The 18,998-nt window shown below is 41.8% G+C and overlaps 2 protein-coding genes across 2 annotated transcripts; both read right to left on the bottom strand.

Annotated features, from left to right (window-relative positions):
* Window positions 1-2,032: 2,032 nt before the first annotated feature.
* fzd9a (frizzled class receptor 9a) lies at window positions 2,033-4,128 on the bottom strand. The gene has a single exon (XM_062988518.1). The coding sequence runs from the start codon at window positions 3,989-3,991 to the stop codon at window positions 2,261-2,263; it is 1,731 nt and encodes a 576-aa protein (XP_062844588.1). The 5' UTR covers window positions 3,992-4,128; the 3' UTR covers window positions 2,033-2,260.
* Window positions 4,129-12,551: 8,423 nt separating this feature from the next.
* Window positions 12,552-17,044, bottom strand: fkbp6 (FKBP prolyl isomerase 6). Its single transcript, XM_062988814.1, has 9 exons — window positions 16,878-17,044; window positions 16,174-16,291; window positions 15,838-15,927; window positions 15,548-15,750; window positions 15,221-15,340; window positions 14,705-14,902; window positions 14,019-14,128; window positions 13,856-13,933; window positions 12,552-13,226 (listed from the first exon to the last, which is right to left on the bottom strand). Exons 1-8 carry the CDS (start codon window positions 16,950-16,952, stop codon window positions 13,858-13,860), a joined length of 990 nt encoding a protein of 329 aa, XP_062844884.1. The 5' UTR covers window positions 16,953-17,044; the 3' UTR covers window positions 12,552-13,226; window positions 13,856-13,857.
* Window positions 17,045-18,998: the final 1,954 nt, after the last annotated feature.

An 18,998-nucleotide genomic window follows, 5' to 3' on the forward strand; every position in this document is an offset into this window, starting at 1 on the left:
AACTGTAAACCTTCGCTGTTTTTATAGTACTTTTGGGCAGCATGGTGGCTCGGTGGGTAGCACTGTCACCTCACAGCAAGAAGGTCCTGGGTTCGATCCCCAGGTGGAGCGGGCCAGGTCCTTTCTGTGTGGAGTTTGCATGTTCTCCCCGTGTCTGCGTGGGTTTCCTCCGGGAGCTCCGGTTTCCTCCCACAGTCCAAAGACGTGCGAGTGAGGTGAATTGGAGATACAAAATTGTCCAAGACTGTGTTTGAGATTAAAGTGTGTAAAACATGATGTTAAAATCCTAATAAATAAATAATAATACATTTTTAATACTAGGTTTTATAAATTTTAGATTTATGTTAAACCATTTTATTTAACAAATTAAAATTTTTTATTAATTTTAGAATTTCATAGAATTCAGTCTGGTACCATAGTCATACCAGTTTGGTAAACCATAGCACGCAACAAACACATATGAATGAAAATTTATTATAAAGAATAAAACACAAGAAATATCTAATTGCCCTAAAATTCATGGTATTACACATTTAAATTGCTTTTAATTTGTGGTTTTAAGCTTCGATAACACGTGACCTACAAGTACAAAACAGTAAAGCAAATTCTGACCCAACACGTCTGACTTCAGGCTTCACATCTTTCCTATCAGCAGGTCAAGATCAGCATGATTTAAACTGATTTACTCCATTTACTCAGTAATTCTACTTACCTTAAATATTTTACCAGTGCTCCTCTTCTCCTGCACAACAATTAGTGTAAAAAACTATATAAGCACCTCAAGGAGACACCAGGCTGGCGCTGGCTATGTGGACCAGTCACAAGTTTGGTGAACTTGACCTGAGCTGCCAAAACGACCCTACAGTAGCCAAGACTGTGATCAGCTGACAGCAAACCTGGGAAAGACATACAGAGTAAGAATAACAGTGATGTCACTTCGGAAAATGTGACTGAATTTTTTCGGTCGGGTACAAAATAAGATTACCGTTTTCAGGGCGAGCAGAGGGTCAGTTTGTTATGGATGACACCAATCCAGATTAAACTTTAAAGCAATGATGGTTATGGTTAATGACAGGTTGGGTTGATTCTAAAAGCCCTGATTAGTCACGGGCTAATATATACTAACGATGCCAAGGATACACTCCTGAGGTATCACCCACTGACAAGCACGTGTGTCCTCTACTAAAAAGTACAGTTAGCTACGCATAAGGAAAGAAGGGGGTGGCAGAAGCCTCGTCATGGACTGGCATTCTGTCCAGGGTGTTCCCGCCTTGTTCCCAGACCTGCCGCGACCCTGACCAGGGAAGAATGAAATACGACCCAAATTTAGATTCAGTCTGAGTCTATAATAAAAAGAATAAATCTTCTAAAAGGAAGAAAAAAAAATTTACAACCCACTTCCACAATGAAAGGAAAGTCCGTGGACATAATGTCTTCTCCACAAGAATGTCGGACAATAAATGACCTTTCCCAGCAACCTGCAGGTCCGAGGTTGGGATATATGGAAAATGTATTTTATTGTACTATACACATGTAACTGTATATATGACAAAGGCATTCTATAACCCATCATGAATAAACAATATAGCGTCGAACACAAAACCCTACAATAGAAAATGTAAAATACCCTCAGAGGTAATACAGTTCTACCAAGGATCTGTTTTTAGACACCAAATTGAATTCATTATGGTCAGAGCGACATTCTAATGGTGCCAAAGATACACCCCTGAGGTATGATAACTTAAGAGAACCTTCTTTTAAATTATATTTATCATTTTACTCATCATACTCATTAAATTCTTGAGAAAGCATCATGAGAGGTTCTTTAAATACGGCAAATGTGATGAGTAGTGGCGCTTAGTAGACAGTGGGTCCAAGCCAGGGTACCTTAGAAAACAAAATCTGTCCAAAACTCATATGGAAGCAAATAATTCACCTTTGGTGACCCGGATTTAAATAATAATTTTTTATAAACACTGTTTTAATATGAAAATGTAAGAATATGCAAAAAAATATAGAACTTTATTGGTCATCCATACAGAAAATTGTAAGAATATTTACCACCCATCATTTTTATAATAAACCACACTCTGCTCAGGATCAGTTCTTCTGTACACTATAGGACACAATAAATAATAAATCCATTCATCTCTCCACAGAAATAAATCAGCATGCTTAGCTACAGTGAAAATAATCCCCCTACGAGGTGTGTTTTGTCTATATCTGGCAGCAGCTCATGTCAATTTCAGTTCGAAACACATCACACACGTGTCAGACTGTCTGCGTAAGGGTCCGTTTTGACGGCGTGGAGCGCCGTGGCAGCTGCTTTGTAATGGCAGTGTGAGCTGCAGCTGACACTCGGACAGGGCTTAGGCGTCGTCCTTGTTGACAACCTCCTGGAACACAAACCCTGCCAGGTCTGCAAAGTCTTGGAGCTCCACACCCACACACCGCTGGTGATGCCCACCACCAGGGACATGAATATCTTCAGCATGAACACGGCTACGTTGGGCACGGAAAAGTCCAGGGTGCAGTCTTCGGTCCTTCGGCCTGGAAAGGAGACGCACTTGCTCTCCAGCGCGTGGTAGGTCCAGTAGTCCATGTTAAGCCTCTCGTAGAAGTAGCAGATGATCACGCAAGTGGCCGGGACGGTGTAAAGGACGGAGAAGATCCCGATCTTTACCATGAGCTTCTCGAGCTTCTCCGTGTTGGTGCCTTCCGTCTTCATGATCTTGCGGATGTGGAACAGCGCAACAAAGCCGGTCATGACAAAAGAAGTGCCAACGATTAGGTAGCAAGCGAGGGGAATGAGAACAAACCCGGTCAGAGCGTTGGTGTCCATACTGCCTACGTAACAGAGTCCGGTCAGCTCGTCGCCAGCCACCTTGCGCATGGTCAGGATGACTATGGTTTTCATGGCCGGGACGCCCCAGGCGATCATGTGAAAGTAGCTGCTGTGAGCCTCGATGGCTTCGTGTCCCCATTTCCGGCCTGCTGCGAGAAACCAGGTGAGCGTTAAGATGACCCACCATATCGAGCTCGCCATGCCGAAGTAATAAAGGATGAGGAAGACTATGGTGCACCCAGTGCTCTCTAAACCCTCTTGAATGATATACGGTTGCCCGTTTTCCCTGTCGCAGGCGATGTTCTCGGCTCCAGCCACGGACCTAATGATGAAGGCCACCGAGTAAACGTTGTAGCACATCGAGAGGAAGATGATGGGCCGTTCCGGGTACTGGAAGCGCTGGGCGTCTAACAAGAAAGTGAGGACCGTGAACGCCGTCGAGACGAAGCAAAGAGTCGACCAGACGACCATCCAGATGAACGCGAAGTCCTTGTCCTGGCGGGACCAGAATACGTCCACGGTAGGGGAGCATTTCGGGGCGCAAGACTCGCTCCTTTCGACGTACTGGAACTTCTCATGATTCTCACAAGACCCCTCCGGTGTGCCATGCCCGCTCCCAGGCTGCCTAGGTCTGGCGGGTACGGGAAGCATCCCTTCGCCTTTCTTAGTCTCGGGCGCGGTGTCGTTCTCCGGGGCCTCGATGCACAGGGAGTTGGGGTCATTATTGGTGGGCAGCTTGGAGCAGTCCAGCGAGTCGGGCCAGCCGAAGCTGAACTGCTCCATGATGGGCGAGCATCTCTGCCTGGCTTGCTCGCACATCGGGCGGCACGCAGGGATGGTGGTCGACACCTGATCCGTGCACATGGGCACGTAGAGCGAGCACAGGAAGAAACGGAGGTGCACGTCGCAACCGTATTCCACCAAGGGTCTGAATTCGTTGAGCTTGATTTCGGCTTCTTGTTGACTTTCGTATTTCAATAAGTTAGGCATCCGGGTCATGTTGTAGCCGATCCCTTGGCACATGGGAATGGTGATGGGTTCACATCTCGCAGGTCTGCCCCATTCGCCATCGTAAAGTCCGATCTCCAGAGATAAAGTGCTCGCTAGCTGGCAGAGTAAGAGCACAATCTTGACATGGCAGGCCATATTACTGACCCTCCAAAGCGTAGGTGAACATTTATAATCAGATGTTTTTAATGTATCCAAGTTTCTTCCATGCCAGGTAATAAATATTCACCCCCTTTTAAAATGAAAGCAAATTGCATCTTGTCCCAAAATCCACATGTCCCGAGTCAAACCGAGCGCAAGACGGTCCGGTAAACTTCACCGGGCGCGCGCGACTCCACACATTAAGTCTCGTGCTGTCTGAGTGCAGCGCGCGGCGCACTGAACTGCACTGTTTATGTCTCTCACTGTGTGTGTGTGTGTGTGTGTGTGTCTCTCTCTCTGTGTGTGTGTGTGTGTGTGTGTGTGTGTGTGTGTGTGTGTGAGCGGGGCGGAGATGACACACGGCTCCTCCTCGCACGCGCATTGAGCCAAAATACGGCTCAAGAGAAGTCATTATAGTAAACGGCAATCCGACTCTTAAGTGACTCATGAACCGACTCGCAGTTCAACAAGAAGAGTCGACTCTTTCAGCTATCAATTGGCTCAGTGACGGAGAGTGTCGTCAAAAGCCAAAATGAATCATTTATGAACTTTGATTGTGTAGAACTTACTTATCTAATTTTATTTTAGATAAATCTGTCTGTCTGCCTGCCTGCCTGCCTGCAATGAAGACAAAGCATTATCAACATGCAAATGGCCAGTATAAATGTGATTGTGATTTGTTCGCTATAAAATTGTCATTATTGATACAAACACAGCCTTGTAATATTACAAAATATAAATACTATAATTTATCAGAATAAAATAAGCTTATTTACATTCCTGAAAAGTAGCCAATCTAAGCTTTCAAATGGTACCTTGTTTGCTGAGACTGTAAAATAAATGTGTGTGTGTGAAATGAAAATGTGTGCGTGTGTGTGTGTGTTAAATGAGAGTGTGTGTGTGTGTGTGTGTGTGTGTTAAAAAACAATGTATGTGTGTGTTAAATGAGAACGTATATACTGTAAGTGTGTGTGTGTGTGTGTGTGTTAAATGAGAATGTGTGTGTGTGTGTGTGTGTGTGTTAAATGAGAATGTGTGTGTGTGTGTGTGTGAGTTAAATGAGAATGTATATATGTGTGTGTGTGTGTGTGTGTGTGTGTGTGTGTGTGTTAAATGAGAATGTATATGTGTGTGTGTGTGTTAAATGAGAATGTGTGTGTGTGTGTGTGTTAAATGAGAATGTATATGTGTGTGTGTGTGTGTGTTAAATGAGAATGTATATGTGTGTGTGTGTGTGTGTGTGTGTGTGTGTGTGTTAAATGAGAATGTATATGTGTGTGTGGTGTGTTAAATGAGAATGTATATGTGTGTGTGTGTGTTAAATGAGAATGTGTGTGAGTGTGTGTGTGTGTGTGTTAAATGAGAATGTATATGTGTGTGTGTGTGTGTTAAATGAGAATGTATATGTGTGTGTGTGTTAAATGAGAATGTATATGTGTGTGTGTTAAATGAGAATGTATATGTGTGTGTGTGTGTGTGTGTGTGTGTGTTAAATGAGAATGTATATGTGTGTGTGTGTTAAATGAGAATGTATATGTGTGTGTGTTAAATGAGAATGTATATGTGTGTGTGTGTGTGTTAAATGAGAATGTACTGTATATGTGTGTGTGTTAAATGAGAATGTATATGTGTGTGTGTTAAATGAGAATGTATATGTGTGTGTGTGTGTGTGTGTGTGTGTTAAATGAGAATGTATATGTGTGTGTGTTAAATGAGAATGTATATGTGTGTGTGTTAAATGAGAATGTATATGTGTGTGTTGGGAGAGGGAGCTGAGTCTCAAGAGTCACAATTCAATACTGATATTTATATTCAGTGTGTCTAGTTTCACAATTTTAAATTTACAAATCTATAATTCATTTTATTTTTAATTATTTAAATACTCACCCTGCTTTAACAACTTTAATACCTTTTAAAGACTCTGTCCTTTTGATGTTTCCATGTTTGCAAATGCTAACAACCCTATACAAAGTACTAGAGGTATAAAATTATAGGATTATACTGTGAGGTAGATCTGCATCTTACTTCATCCCTCAAATAACTGAAAGATGTCCTGCTTATTGAATAAAAGCATTCCAACAAGGATTAAATCATTCCTGGTGAGGTGTAAAGTGTGGTCCTATGGATATTGGCACCTTTAAATTGATATTAAATAAATTGTTATTAATTTCTGTCAGCATAAGATGGCAGTTTGTGTTTTTTTTTTTACTTTTCAAGTTATTAGAAGGCCATGCCACAAACAGATCAGCAACCTGTTTCCCCTTTATTTCAAACAAATATACCTAAAGAAATGGTACAAGAACAACCCCCATCACGTCACCCTAACAATGCCTTTTTGTTTGGAGTTAAGTTTAATGTTTGGAGTCACGTACGTCCACCCTCAGCAGCCCGGTTTCATTTGCCCGGACTTGTTTAGTGCAGCAATGTTATTTTCATATGAATCCTTCTTTCATACCAAACCTGCCAGTTCAGCTTTTTATTAGTCTATTCCATTAGTATTCCATCTATCCAGATTGGTACCTGCTGGCAGCGCACCAGTGTGGGTTGAAGGTGAGGACAGCAGCACTTCTGTCACATCAGCTCTTCATTTGTATTCCAAACATGACATAAGTGGTCCTGGACCACATGTTACGCTTTCATTAGTCCTCAAGTCGAGGTCGTAGCAGGTCATGTCATGTCGTTTACACTTATGCCAGAACAGAGGATCGATTGTCGGATTTTCTCCCGACCGGCCGGTTGAATAAATGAAATGAGATTCCTTTAACCGTCTGTTTTTGTTTTGGCTGAGAGCTGCTTGACGAGGACTTTCCGAGGTTCGCTGCCGTGAGTCTCTGTCGTCTCCATGTGAAAGAGCCCATTCTTCTTGCTTAGTGAATGTAGCGAAAATAAAAGCAGTGTGGGCACATCTACAAGGCCGATCAGACAGAGTTACAATTGTGGGCATTAAAAGCAAGGAAACAGCTTTTCAACAAATCCAGTGTGCCTTGGAGGGGCGAAGATAAACGGTCAGGATGGCACAAGTTTTGAGATCTGATGTTCTTGAGAATGTGCCTTGTCTGTTCAGAACTAATAACAGTAAACACTTGTAACTATTGTCTTAATATAAATCAGACCATGTTTAACAAGGACTTAATGCAAAAATCAAGCTAGCCAGGTTTTTTTTTTTTGCAGCTGTATACAAATGACAAACAAGGAATTAAAACGTTTGTGACGGGTTACAGTATGTGGATGGCTGCAGTGACAGAATACCCATCATGAATATTCCCAGTATAACCAATAGCCAGGCCGAATAGGCCTGTTACCTTGGCATGCCTCTGGTTCTGACGCTGAAATGACTGCAATAACCCGTCAGCCCCGTCCAAAAGTATGAGCACAGCGTGCAACGCCAAGCAAAGCAAACAGTTTATGAAAATAAACGGCCCGGGCTGCGGAGCTCAATTCGCTCCATTTCAGGATGTTCCAAAAAGCCAGCATACTGGAGTATTCAAACCAGAACTCAATATTACTAATTCATGCTTGCACAAACCTTGCAAAGACATGAACAACTTCTCACAGTGACCAGAAGCAAGGATAGAACCATTCTGTTGGGGCTGTCATTGCTGTGCAGCACCCACTCTAACAGCTGTGACACACTGACATCCTTTAACCAAATCTAGAACAGACATTTGACCATATGGAAAGTACCTAAAGGAAACCAACACAGATGAAGCAAATATATACACAACGTCTCACAGAAAGTGACCAGAAGTGAGGCTAGAACCCTTCTATTTAGGCTGCCGTTGCTGTGCAGCACCCACTCTAACAGACCCCTGTTCAATTCTCACCTCTAGTAATTGCCTATGAGGCAGAATTCCCTGATTCCCTCTGATACTTTATACCATTAAACTGATAGCCCTAACAATATACTCTCAACCAGCCAAACCCGGGTCCCTCAGGTCACAGCGAGGCAAATAAGGGGTTGACAGGGGGTTCAGTACAACATTTTTAACATGACTACACCGTGTACCCCAGAGGACACAAATTATAAAACCAATAGTCCGACCGATGGCATTCCCTCTCGAGGTGGTATCTCAGTCATCTGATCCAGACCAGACCCGCTAGACCGTCGAGGCAGTTCTGAAGGAAGCGCCACTTTGAGGTGCATTGTCGAGATGCCTCGCAGTCCTTAAGGATGTGATATTCGAGTGCCTCCTTTAGCTGGTCAGAACGTAGGAGCCATAGCCAAGCGTTTCAGTCCTGAAAATGCCTACATATTGAAGACAGTTTGCGAGTTCGCCATCCTTTGATTAGGTTTCAGCCAAGAGACGGTCTTCAGAGTCACAGACAAGGAGAATGTCATTCATGTCCAAGTGGAAAACATACTTGACCAGTAACTGATGGAAAATTGGCTTGAAAATAAGCGTGACCTTCAGATCGTCTTTTTGGCTATGTACTCTAAGGCTATGGTGATTATTATTATTGTATATGGCAACAACTACTGAAATTCACCTTGGACAGGAATTAGCAGGAGTTCAAAGCTGGCAATCCACTTGCTGGTATGTCTTTGATTGGCAAGACATACACTGATGACTGAGGTGAGAAAGAAGCCAAGGGTTCGAGCAAAACACTCATAAGAAGGATTGTGGTTTTGTATTGAATTGGTAGCTCAGTGGTTAAGGTACTGGACTAGTAATCAGAAGGTTACTGGTTCAAGCCCCACCTGTGTCAAGTTGCCACTGTTGGGCCCCTGAGCAACCCTCAATTGTTCAAAAAATGCTTTATATAAAAATGTCTTGGGATGCTTTGCTGCCTTAGCTTCTTGATAGCCTGTAGTCACGTCAGTGAAGGTAGCTTAGATTTAAAAGCTAATCCAGAAATTTTGGAGAAGGTTGAGGTTAAACGTGTGATGCTAACTGCCTTGAAACCAATGAAACAATTACAAACAATCAGGATCTCAGCCTCATTCGTAAAAGAAATTCCAAAATGGTCTTTTCAAGCCTGCATGGTTAGCAGCTACAAGAAACAGTGTTGCTGCTAAAGGCCAAGGGTTCAACCAGTTATTAAATCAAAGGTTTCATACAGTTTTCCTGTCTGGACTGTTGGATGATCAGTGAAGGGGTTTAAGAACAAGTTATTATTATTATTATTATTATTATTATTATTATTAAGAGCTGAATAAAGATCAGACCACACTGTACAAGCAATCAATACAGAAACAAAAGATATCCCAAAGGGTTCACAAACTTTCTCCTTCACCCGTTAGCCGCGGTCACAAACCACCAAGCTGATAGAAATAAATCAGCAACAATTTGTTAACAGCATTTCTGTCAGTTACAGGATAGAGGACACCGCTTTTTACTGGCTGATTGAAATAAATAACGCAGCAATAACCCACCGCCCGGGCTCAGGTTACCGGCGGGTCATGCGGATCTAACGAGTCCTATTAATACAGCCGAGCTGACAGAGGAGTCGAGTGGCATCTTGCTGCTTCGGTCCGGTTAAGTTCACTGGGAAAATATGAGGACGGACACGGATTTAGTGCCAAATATGTGTCACAGCTGCGTTAATCACTGAAGGTTGCACCCCGAGCTGTCAGCCTTTTGAAGGAATGGATGAAATCCAAGACGCAACTGTAGCACGTCTCGGAGAAGCGAATGGAAATCAAAGTGACACGCGGTATCAGATCTAGCGGCCAAAATAGAGCCGGGATGAGAGTTAGAGCAGCGTGCTACCTACAGCAGGCTTTGGAATTATTGACACCCTTGGAGAAACATAAAAATACTTCTTGAATAAAATAGTCTTGTGTTTATTTTTTTCCCCAGTTTTTCTTCCTTTTCTCCATTCTGCTGACCTCCACTCCAGACCACACCTCAGACATATGGGTTAATATGGAGATCCGTATTGCGCACGGAGAGTCTCCATTATCTCCTGTCTCTGTGCAAGTGCCATTGATCAGCCCACTAAGGTAATAATTGCAGCACTTATGAGGAACTCCCACCCTCAGATCGTTGTTAGTATAGGTGCTGAGCCTGCCAGGTTAGATTTATTATCACACATAAACAAAATAAATGTACAGTACATTAAACATTAGAAGAGTGGCTGTTGTTCTAGCTGAAAAGATCACACAGTGGTCGGTCACCATTTCTTTATAAAATGGGACATCCAACAAGCAAAGATCCAGTTTTTGGGATCTAAGACTAAGACGTCTTCGTTCTACAAGTTGCTTTTGGGGAAATAATACAAATCAAACAAACACAGGATGACTAAGTTGTCCGTACTGACAGCAAATAGGACAAAAAGATGAACATTTATATTATCTATTCAGGTGGAACAGCGGGATGTGCAGAAAAAAAAAGATCTCAGACATCAAGACGACGAGAAACTAGACAGACAGAAACCACCCACAAAGGACTAGAAATATACAGAGGAAGAAAGATTCTACACATGATGGAGAATATACGGACAATAAAAGCTGATGTTTCCTGTCCAAACATGTCTCAGGTAGCACCGATGGCTTCCAAGTATTTAATCTTTCTGGGATGAAGGTGGTATCAGACAAGCTGGTATTTTAGCTCTGGTTTGACTGACGAATACACAGTAAACTGTAATCGATTCAGTTGATCAGGCTGATTTAGTATTATTATCAGAAATCTCTTTTAACTAAGCAACACTACAGGACAAGTATGTGGAGCAGAAATACAGTAGTTAGATTGGTTGCTAACACGCAGTTTGGATTAAATTTAAGACAATGTTTGCAACTGTATAATACTATATCCTCAGTGGTGTTATTCTTGGACATGGTGGTGTTTATATCCAATATAATAATCAATCTACATTTTCTCGAGTTACAGCAATAACACAAAGCTATTCATTCGCCTCGTGCCAGTAGCGCAACAGAAGACACATAAACGCCCCATTCACGGTTTATTCTCTCATTTGCTTCGTTCTCAGGAAACCAGATCTACTTTGCCAACGTTAAGTATCACAAAATGATGGCAATTAACTGGAGGCAGAATTCGGCTTGAGCGGGCGCCAGACAGCGGTCTCCGCTGGACGATTAAACCTCTGCAGGGTAGCTGTTTTCTTGGCAAAGTGGCCGTTAGCTGGACTCATTAAAAAAGTCTTTTCATTCAGGCTTGGTGCATTGTGAAAGACATGTTTTTATTGCTCCTACATGCAGGATTAACACACTTAAGTTGTTTTAATAGCACTTTTAATAGCCACACTCTTGTGGGCGGAGTCAAGGAATTAAAATTAACACTATTTTTCCTCTGTATTAAAAAAAAAAAAACATGTTTGTTTTTCCAAACATGGAATACGTGATGGAGGAAATTATTACATCAGTATTTGGAACCACAAATGATCATCACATCCAAAGTGTCAATATACAGTGACAATTAGGGGGTCACAATTTCTGGTCTCATCTGCATGCCTTCACTCCTGGTAATGGTTGCATCTTTATTAAAGTAGCATTGCATAAGCCATTGCAAGCCAATCACAAGACCAGACACCAGCGTAGAGTTAGTGGAAATCACAAGTTATTGGTTATTTAAGAGTTACGCTTATTTCCTCTGCTATGTTTTCCCATTTCCTTTCACACTAAATGAACTTTATGACGTCAGCCCACATTTACTGTAAGAATAATGTGATTCTGGTTCTGTCTACAGCTCCACTTTTCTTAATCAGATAGCTAATCAGAAGAATTTTTCCATGGAGAAACAAGATATGGCAGGTAGGTCCAAACGCTATCTCACACTATCTTTATTCTGAGATGCTATCGGACTTGGGTTTGCACGCAGGCCTTACTGAACAAGACTGCTGTACCTCTGCTAGGTCATCTTAACATAATGATCTCAGAAACGTTTCCTTAATCTTGATAATGATCTTCCTTAAACATTTATCCAATCAGGGTTGCGGGGGGTGCTGGAGCCTATACCAGCTTTCAATGGGCGCTAGGCACACAGTAACACCCTGGACAGGGCACCAGTCCATCGCAGGGCAGACACACATACACACACAACCATTCACCTATAGGGCAATGTCTCCAATTAACCTGACTGCATGTTTTTGGACTGTGGGAGGAACCCGGAGCTCCTGGAGGAAACCCACACAGACACGAGGAAAACATGCAAACTCCCGGGCCACCCCACCTGGGGATTCTTGCTGTGAGGCGACAGTGCCACCCACCGTGCCGCCCCTGACATGTACAGTCCAATCTTTTCATGAAAGGCTGAGCCTAGTTAGCTAGCTAGTTTAAAAAAACAGCACCTGATAAACCACAACAAGCCGTTTAGACCATTTTCTAGAGTCTAGCACAAGTCACAACTACAAGGAGCTCTACAAAGAGACGTGAGCCAGCTTGAAGTGATTACTGATGCATTAAGCTGCTTTATAGATATTGTAAAACAGGGATGGTGATTGTTTCTGTGATGTGTTAATGTGCAGCACCAGTGAACACCAGAGCTGTATATTTTTCTTACATAGTTTCTACAAATTATTCGAATAAATAGGCCGACGGGACGACCAAAAAGCCAGACTGTGGCTTTTCTTTTAAAAATGAGGCATTTTTACAAAGACAGCTGAACAAATTTCAACTTTTATTTAAATACACAAAATTATTATAATGAACACAAAAAAACATGTAACACACAGCTTCTTTGTAATGCTGGAAACTTCATACACATCAATACGATGCAAAAACACAAACAAAGAAAAAAAAACACGTTTGTACAACAAAAAATTTTTAAAGTAAATGAACTTTTGTACACTATATGGCCAACAGTATCCAGACACCATACAATGAGCTTGTTTAAACCCCATTCCAAAACCACAACACTTTTTTTAATTACAATGACAGCCTTTCCACAAGATTTGGAAGTGTGCCTGTGGGAATATATGCCTATTCTGTGAGGTCAGGTACACATGTTGCGATGCAAGCAAGGCCGCTCGTTCAATGTTCCACTTGTTCAACGTTTCTCCACACCAAACTGGAGACAAGGGAAACGACCTTTCCCAAACGGTTGCCACATATTTAGAGGCATATAACGTATTTCACAGAATTCTTTTCATATTGGTGTGTTCGAAATATCTAAAGTCAGTACTTAGTACAGGTGTCCCAATTCTTTTGTCCTATAGTGTATACAGACTATTCATTGATTAAACTTTTACTTTATAACAAAACTTATTTGAACCCCTGTGTCCTTTAGTCTTCACTTTTCTTTGCCTCCCGTCGGCTGTTCTGAGTTGTGTTGTACTGCAAAACAAATAAAATAAAAAATAAGACATTATTGATCTCTTTGGGGAAATTAACTATACATAAATAACTATAAATAAGTATAAAAACTATGAATATATATATATATATATATATAAATTACATATAAAGGTAAGCTGCAAATACTAAAGCCGAAAATATAACACTATAACAAATACATCTGAAGTACTGGCTAAGACAGATAAGGATCTTCCCCAAACTGTTGTCACAAAGTTAGCAAGATTATTGTTTATTTAAGTGTGTCCAGGCCACGCCTTTAACTGTTATGATAAATTATTGCTGTGGCTTGGTGGGTAGCACTGTCACCTCACAGCAAGAAGGTCCCGGGTTCGATTCCCAGGTGGAGCGATCTGGATCCTTTCTGTGTGGAGTTAGCATGTTCTCCCTGTGTCCGTGTGGGTTTCCTCCCACAGTCCAAAGTCAGGTTAAGTGGAGATACAAAATTGCCCTAAGTGTGCGTATGTGTGTCATGTGATGGACTGGCGGACCTGTCCAGGGTGTTTCCTAGCTTTTGCCCACTGAACTGCATCCACTGCGACCCTGACCAGAATTAAGCGGTGGTAAAACACATTCCCCAGTCCCACATTTCTTAAAATAGCCCCACTTACTTTCACTTCTCCTCCCGTGCAGGGGAAAACATCCTGGCGTACATGTGCTTCTCTTTATCCAGGTAGTCCTTGTAACAACTGCAAGCGTGAAAACAGGTTCAGGTTCAGACATCCTCTCCACATCAACATAGTTCAAAAGTTCAGCTCTGTATTAAGAACTCACACTGCCAGCTTCTGTAACAGACTGTTGATGTCGGCGTCGAACGGCTTCTTGGCTTGAGCCATCGTGAGGTAGTCGTGTGCTTTCTCGTAGTCGAACATTTGCAGGTAGGCCTAAAAAAGGAGAAGGGAGAAGAATCCAGCACACTGCTCTTCTAAAAACACAAGTTAAACTGATGCACTACGTAGGACCTATGATGTAATTTGGGACACAGCCAAAAATGTATAGTACTGCAAAAAGTAACCGCCACCTATCTCATAGCTGCTAAGGCTTATTTGCCACACAGGTTGGTTACAATGAATTAAATATGGGCAAAAGTATTGGGACACTCCTTCTAATTACTAACAGGTGTAATAAATTAATTATTGAAAGAAAATTACATGCTATATGATGTATTATATAACTCCAGTGGCCTGCACAGAGCCACTGACCAGCTTTGGAATGAACCGGAACATCAAATGAGGCTTTCTTGCTCAGCCATGCAAATGCTCTTTTGACTCACTGGGCACAAATTCCCACAGACATGCTTTAAAGTCTTGTGAGAAGCCTTCTCAGAACAGTGGCTGTTGTTACAGCTGAAAGGATCAGATGTCCAACAATCTTAGAGTCATAACAAATGATGTTTTATTCCATATAAATGATTTAGACAGCAATGCCAGTAAATGTCAGTATGTGGCTTTGTTACTGACCTGCCCACAGCGGAACAGGGCTTTGGTGTTCTCGGGGCTGATCTGTAACACCCTCTGGCTGTACTGCAGGGCTTTGTGGGGTTTTTCCAGACGCAGGTAGGTCAGGGAGAGGTTGAGAAGGAAGGGCAGCCTGGCTTCCTCCACGGCCTTCTTCTCGTCCCCGTCCACGGCCTCGCGGTTCCTCAGGAGCGTCATGGCCTAAAGCGGAGACAGTTAATAAGGAACGTTAGAAGAAAGAGTCCTGACCTGCAAGGACCGACAATTCCTGTCAGCTTTATGAGCAAGACGTCCACTCAATGCAAGGTGCTATCGATCGTTCGGGTGCCTGCATGGACATGGGTGGAAAATGGGCAAAACAGCCTAGCCACTGGAAAGTGCACTTATCAGTCAGGTATGTGGACCTGCGCTGACCCCTAATGTGTTTGTGTGAGCACCCAAAAGAAATAAAAATTCACAGATCGTGTATAAAACTGAATGTTTATAAAGATAAAAAAGAACCATTGTTACTGTTTGTACCTGTTTGTAACGGTCTCTAGCGTCTTCGTATCGGCTCTGGTTGAAACAGCGGTTGCCGAAGCTTCGCTCTGTTTCGACGACATTCAGAAGCGTGGAGAGCGGGGCCAAATTCTGCTCCTCCTGCCAAACAAATTTAAACAAACGTCTTAACTAAGTTACTTGTGTGATTTGAGACACAGCTGCTTGGAATGCTGTTGTTGGTTGCTTTTAGAGCAACAGGGCATCACACACACTCTCACTTACACAATACTGAAGTGGCATCGTGAGTGTGAGTGCGAGAACCTGGTTGTGGTTGCAAATGAAATAATAATAATACAAAATACTAACCAGTGTCAAGGAGAAGAATTCATCGACTTGGGCGGAGTCGAAGAAGTCGAGCACCTGCACCTCGAAAAGCACGGAGGCCATCGGCGGGATAAGAGGCGGGCAGCCCATTTCTCCGTAGGCGTATCTGGGTTGGAAGAGAAAACGAGAGAACTCGCCCTTTCTCATGGTCAGCATGCCCAGCTCCAGACCGTACAGAGCCATTTCTGATAAATGGAAAGCATCGAAGCTGACACAAGAGTAACAAACAATAATAAATACACGACTGCTTCAGAAATCCACTCACTGCTCACCTTTACCCAGCTTCATCATTCGGGGAAATTTAAGGTGCCTTGTTGACTCGAACGGCCGATCTGAATACTCCAGGAATCCAGAAAAATGAACTGTACAACATTTAAAAATGAAGGTATTAAATGTTAATACAAGTCTGAGCTTAATAAGGTATCAGGTGATAACAGCTTTGAAATGATTTTGATTCATTTCCTGCCCCTTGCTTTACTAACACGCTGGTGCTGCACTCTAACAAGCATAACACTAAAACTAGCAAGTTTTGATCATTTTAATACATATTTCATCATTCCTTCACGTTTTCGTATCAATGCTGTAGTTAACGCTAACGTATAACTTACTGGAGACTGAAGCGTCTCTTGGTATAGGTGGACCATCTCCTGCTTGCACTACTTCCTTCAGAATACCTCCATCTCCTAAAATATCTTGCATTTGCTGAGCAAGACGCTGGAAAGGAGTCTGTAACGTTACAACAAACAAAGATTTAGCAGCTTGGTGTCAGCTGTTTAAATGTACAGTCATCAATTTATTCTCAATTTAGAATTAGTTAGCTAGTTACTATCAGACAATGCCAATGTATGTGGCCAAAAATAATTGAGACTCAAAATTTAATCCATAATTGTTTGTTATGGATGGAGCACAGAGATCTGATTAATTTATTTAATCTCATAATTTACTGATGTTAGCAATATTGTTGTGGCTAAATCAGGTGAATTAAAAATATTAGAAGGGGTGTCCCTATACTTTTGTCCATATCGTGTACTTTTGGTCGTTTAGTGTACATGTTCCTTGTAAGTATTGTAAATTTGAACGTTTGGAAATAATTTTAGGTCTATTTATACAGTATTTACACCCTAAATGTACTAGTTTAAACCACTCAAGGGTGTAAACAAAGCGTCCTTCAGGAGCTCAGGGACAGAAATCCTGCTATAAACACACAGATAAATTCAGACAGGGTGTAAAATGCTTTATTAATTTCACAAAATCTTAATAAATCCGCATTTATTAGCGACTTTGTGTTAGTTTTAGCTTGAGCTTGGTTTACCTGTATTCCGACACGATGTCGCTCATCTGGATCAATAAACTGCATGATTCTGGAAGTTACACCGTTTGAAGCCATAATGATAAAAACATTAAGTCTAATTTAGTGACTAAATTCGTAAAGGAATTTTGATTTGATTTAAATGAACGTGTTGAAATGTGGTTTATATACAAACTCAAGCTTGGTTTTTTCCATAAACCATTCACAACACATGAAGTGAAGTTTAGAGAAACAGCAGCAGCGCCGCTCGGTGGTAGGTTTAGGGATGTGCGGATCAATCAAAATGTCAATATTATCGATACCAACGTTGGTATTGGAATCTAATCAATACTAGTGTGATGTGATCGACACTTTAGTTTTACTTTTTCTCCGCAACATTCAGTACATTTCTCCTGTTTTATCAGAAAGTAAAGACCATATTTCAGAAACATGCAAAAGTTTGTGTACAACATATCTAAGGTTCAACTGATCAGTTAAATAAGGTGAGTAAGTTCAACCAGGAAACAAAACCAACAACAATAGTCTTTTTCTGTCTTTTTCTTCTTCATTACAATCACATACAAATACATTTTAGAGAAGTAAATTTTACATTATTGATCACTCTTTATGAGATAGTCCATTATATACAGGTGCTGGTCATAAAATTAGAATATCATGAAAAAGTTGATTTATTTCAGTACTTCCATTCAAAAAGTGAAACTTGTATATTATATTCATTCATTACACACAGACTGATATATTTCAAATGTTTATTTCTTTTTAATGTTGATGATTATAACTGACAACTAATGAAAACCCCAAATTCAGTATCTCAGAAAATTAGAATATTGTGACAAGGTACAATATTGAAGACACCTGGTGCCACACGCTAATCAGCTAATTAACTCAAAACACCTGCAAAGGCCTTTAAATGGTCTCTCAGTCTAGTTCTGTAGGCTACACAATCATGGGGAAGACTGCTGACTTGACAGTTGTCCAAAAGACGACCATTGACACCTTGCACAAGGAGAGCAAGACACAAAAGGTCATTGCTAAAGAGGCTGGCTGTTCACAGAGCTCTGTGTCCAAGCACATTAATAGAGAGGCGAAGGCAAGGAAAAGATTGTGGTGGAAAAAAAGTGTACAAGCAATAGGGATAACCGCACCCTGGAGAGGATTGTGAAACAAAACCCATTCAAAAATGTGGGGGAGATTCACAAAGAGTGGACTGCAGCTGGAGTCAGTGCTTCAAGAACCACCACGCACAGACGTATGCAAGACATGGGTTTCAGCTGTCACATTCCTTGTGTCAAGCCACTCTTGAACGAGACAGGGTCAGAAGCGTCTCGCCTGGGCTAAAGACAAAAAGGACTGGACTGCTGCTGAGTGGTCCAAAGTTATGTTCTCTGATGAAAGTAAATTTTGCATTACCTTTGGAAATCAAGGTCCCAGAGTCTGGAAGAAGAGAGGAGAGGCACAGAATCCACATTGCTTGAGGTCCAGTGTAAAGTTTCCACAGTCAGTGATGGTTTGGAGTGCCATGTCATCTGCTGGTGTTGGTCCACTGTGTTTTCTGAGGTCCAAGGTCAACCAGGAAGTTTTAGAGCACTTCATGCTTCCTGCTGCTGACCAACTTTATGGAGATGCAGATTTCATTTTCCAACAGGACTTGGCACCTGCACACAGTGCCAAAGCTACCAGTACCTGGTTTAAGGACCATGGTATCCCTGTTCTTAATTGGCCAGCAAACTCGCCTGACCTTAACCCCATAGAAAATCTATGGTGTATTGTGAAGAGGAAGATGCGCTACACCAGACCCAACAATTCAGAAGAGCTGAAGGCCACTATCAGAGCAACCTGGGCTCTCATAACACCTGAGCAGTGCCACAGACTGATGGACTCCATGCCACGCCGCATTGCTGCAGTAATCCAGGCAAAAGGAGCCCCAACTAAGTATTGAGTGCTGTACATGCTCATACTTTTCATGTTCATACTTTTCAGTTGGCCAACATTTCTAAAAATCCTTTTTTTGTATTGGTCTTAAGTAATATTCTAATTTTCTGAGATACTGAATTTGGGGTTTTCATTAGTTGTCAGTTATAATCATCAACATTAAAAGAAATAAACATTTGAAATATATCAGTC

This window comes from Trichomycterus rosablanca, chromosome 26 (assembly GCF_030014385.1).
Source record: "Trichomycterus rosablanca isolate fTriRos1 chromosome 26, fTriRos1.hap1, whole genome shotgun sequence".
Taxonomy (NCBI): domain Eukaryota; kingdom Metazoa; phylum Chordata; class Actinopteri; order Siluriformes; family Trichomycteridae; genus Trichomycterus; species Trichomycterus rosablanca.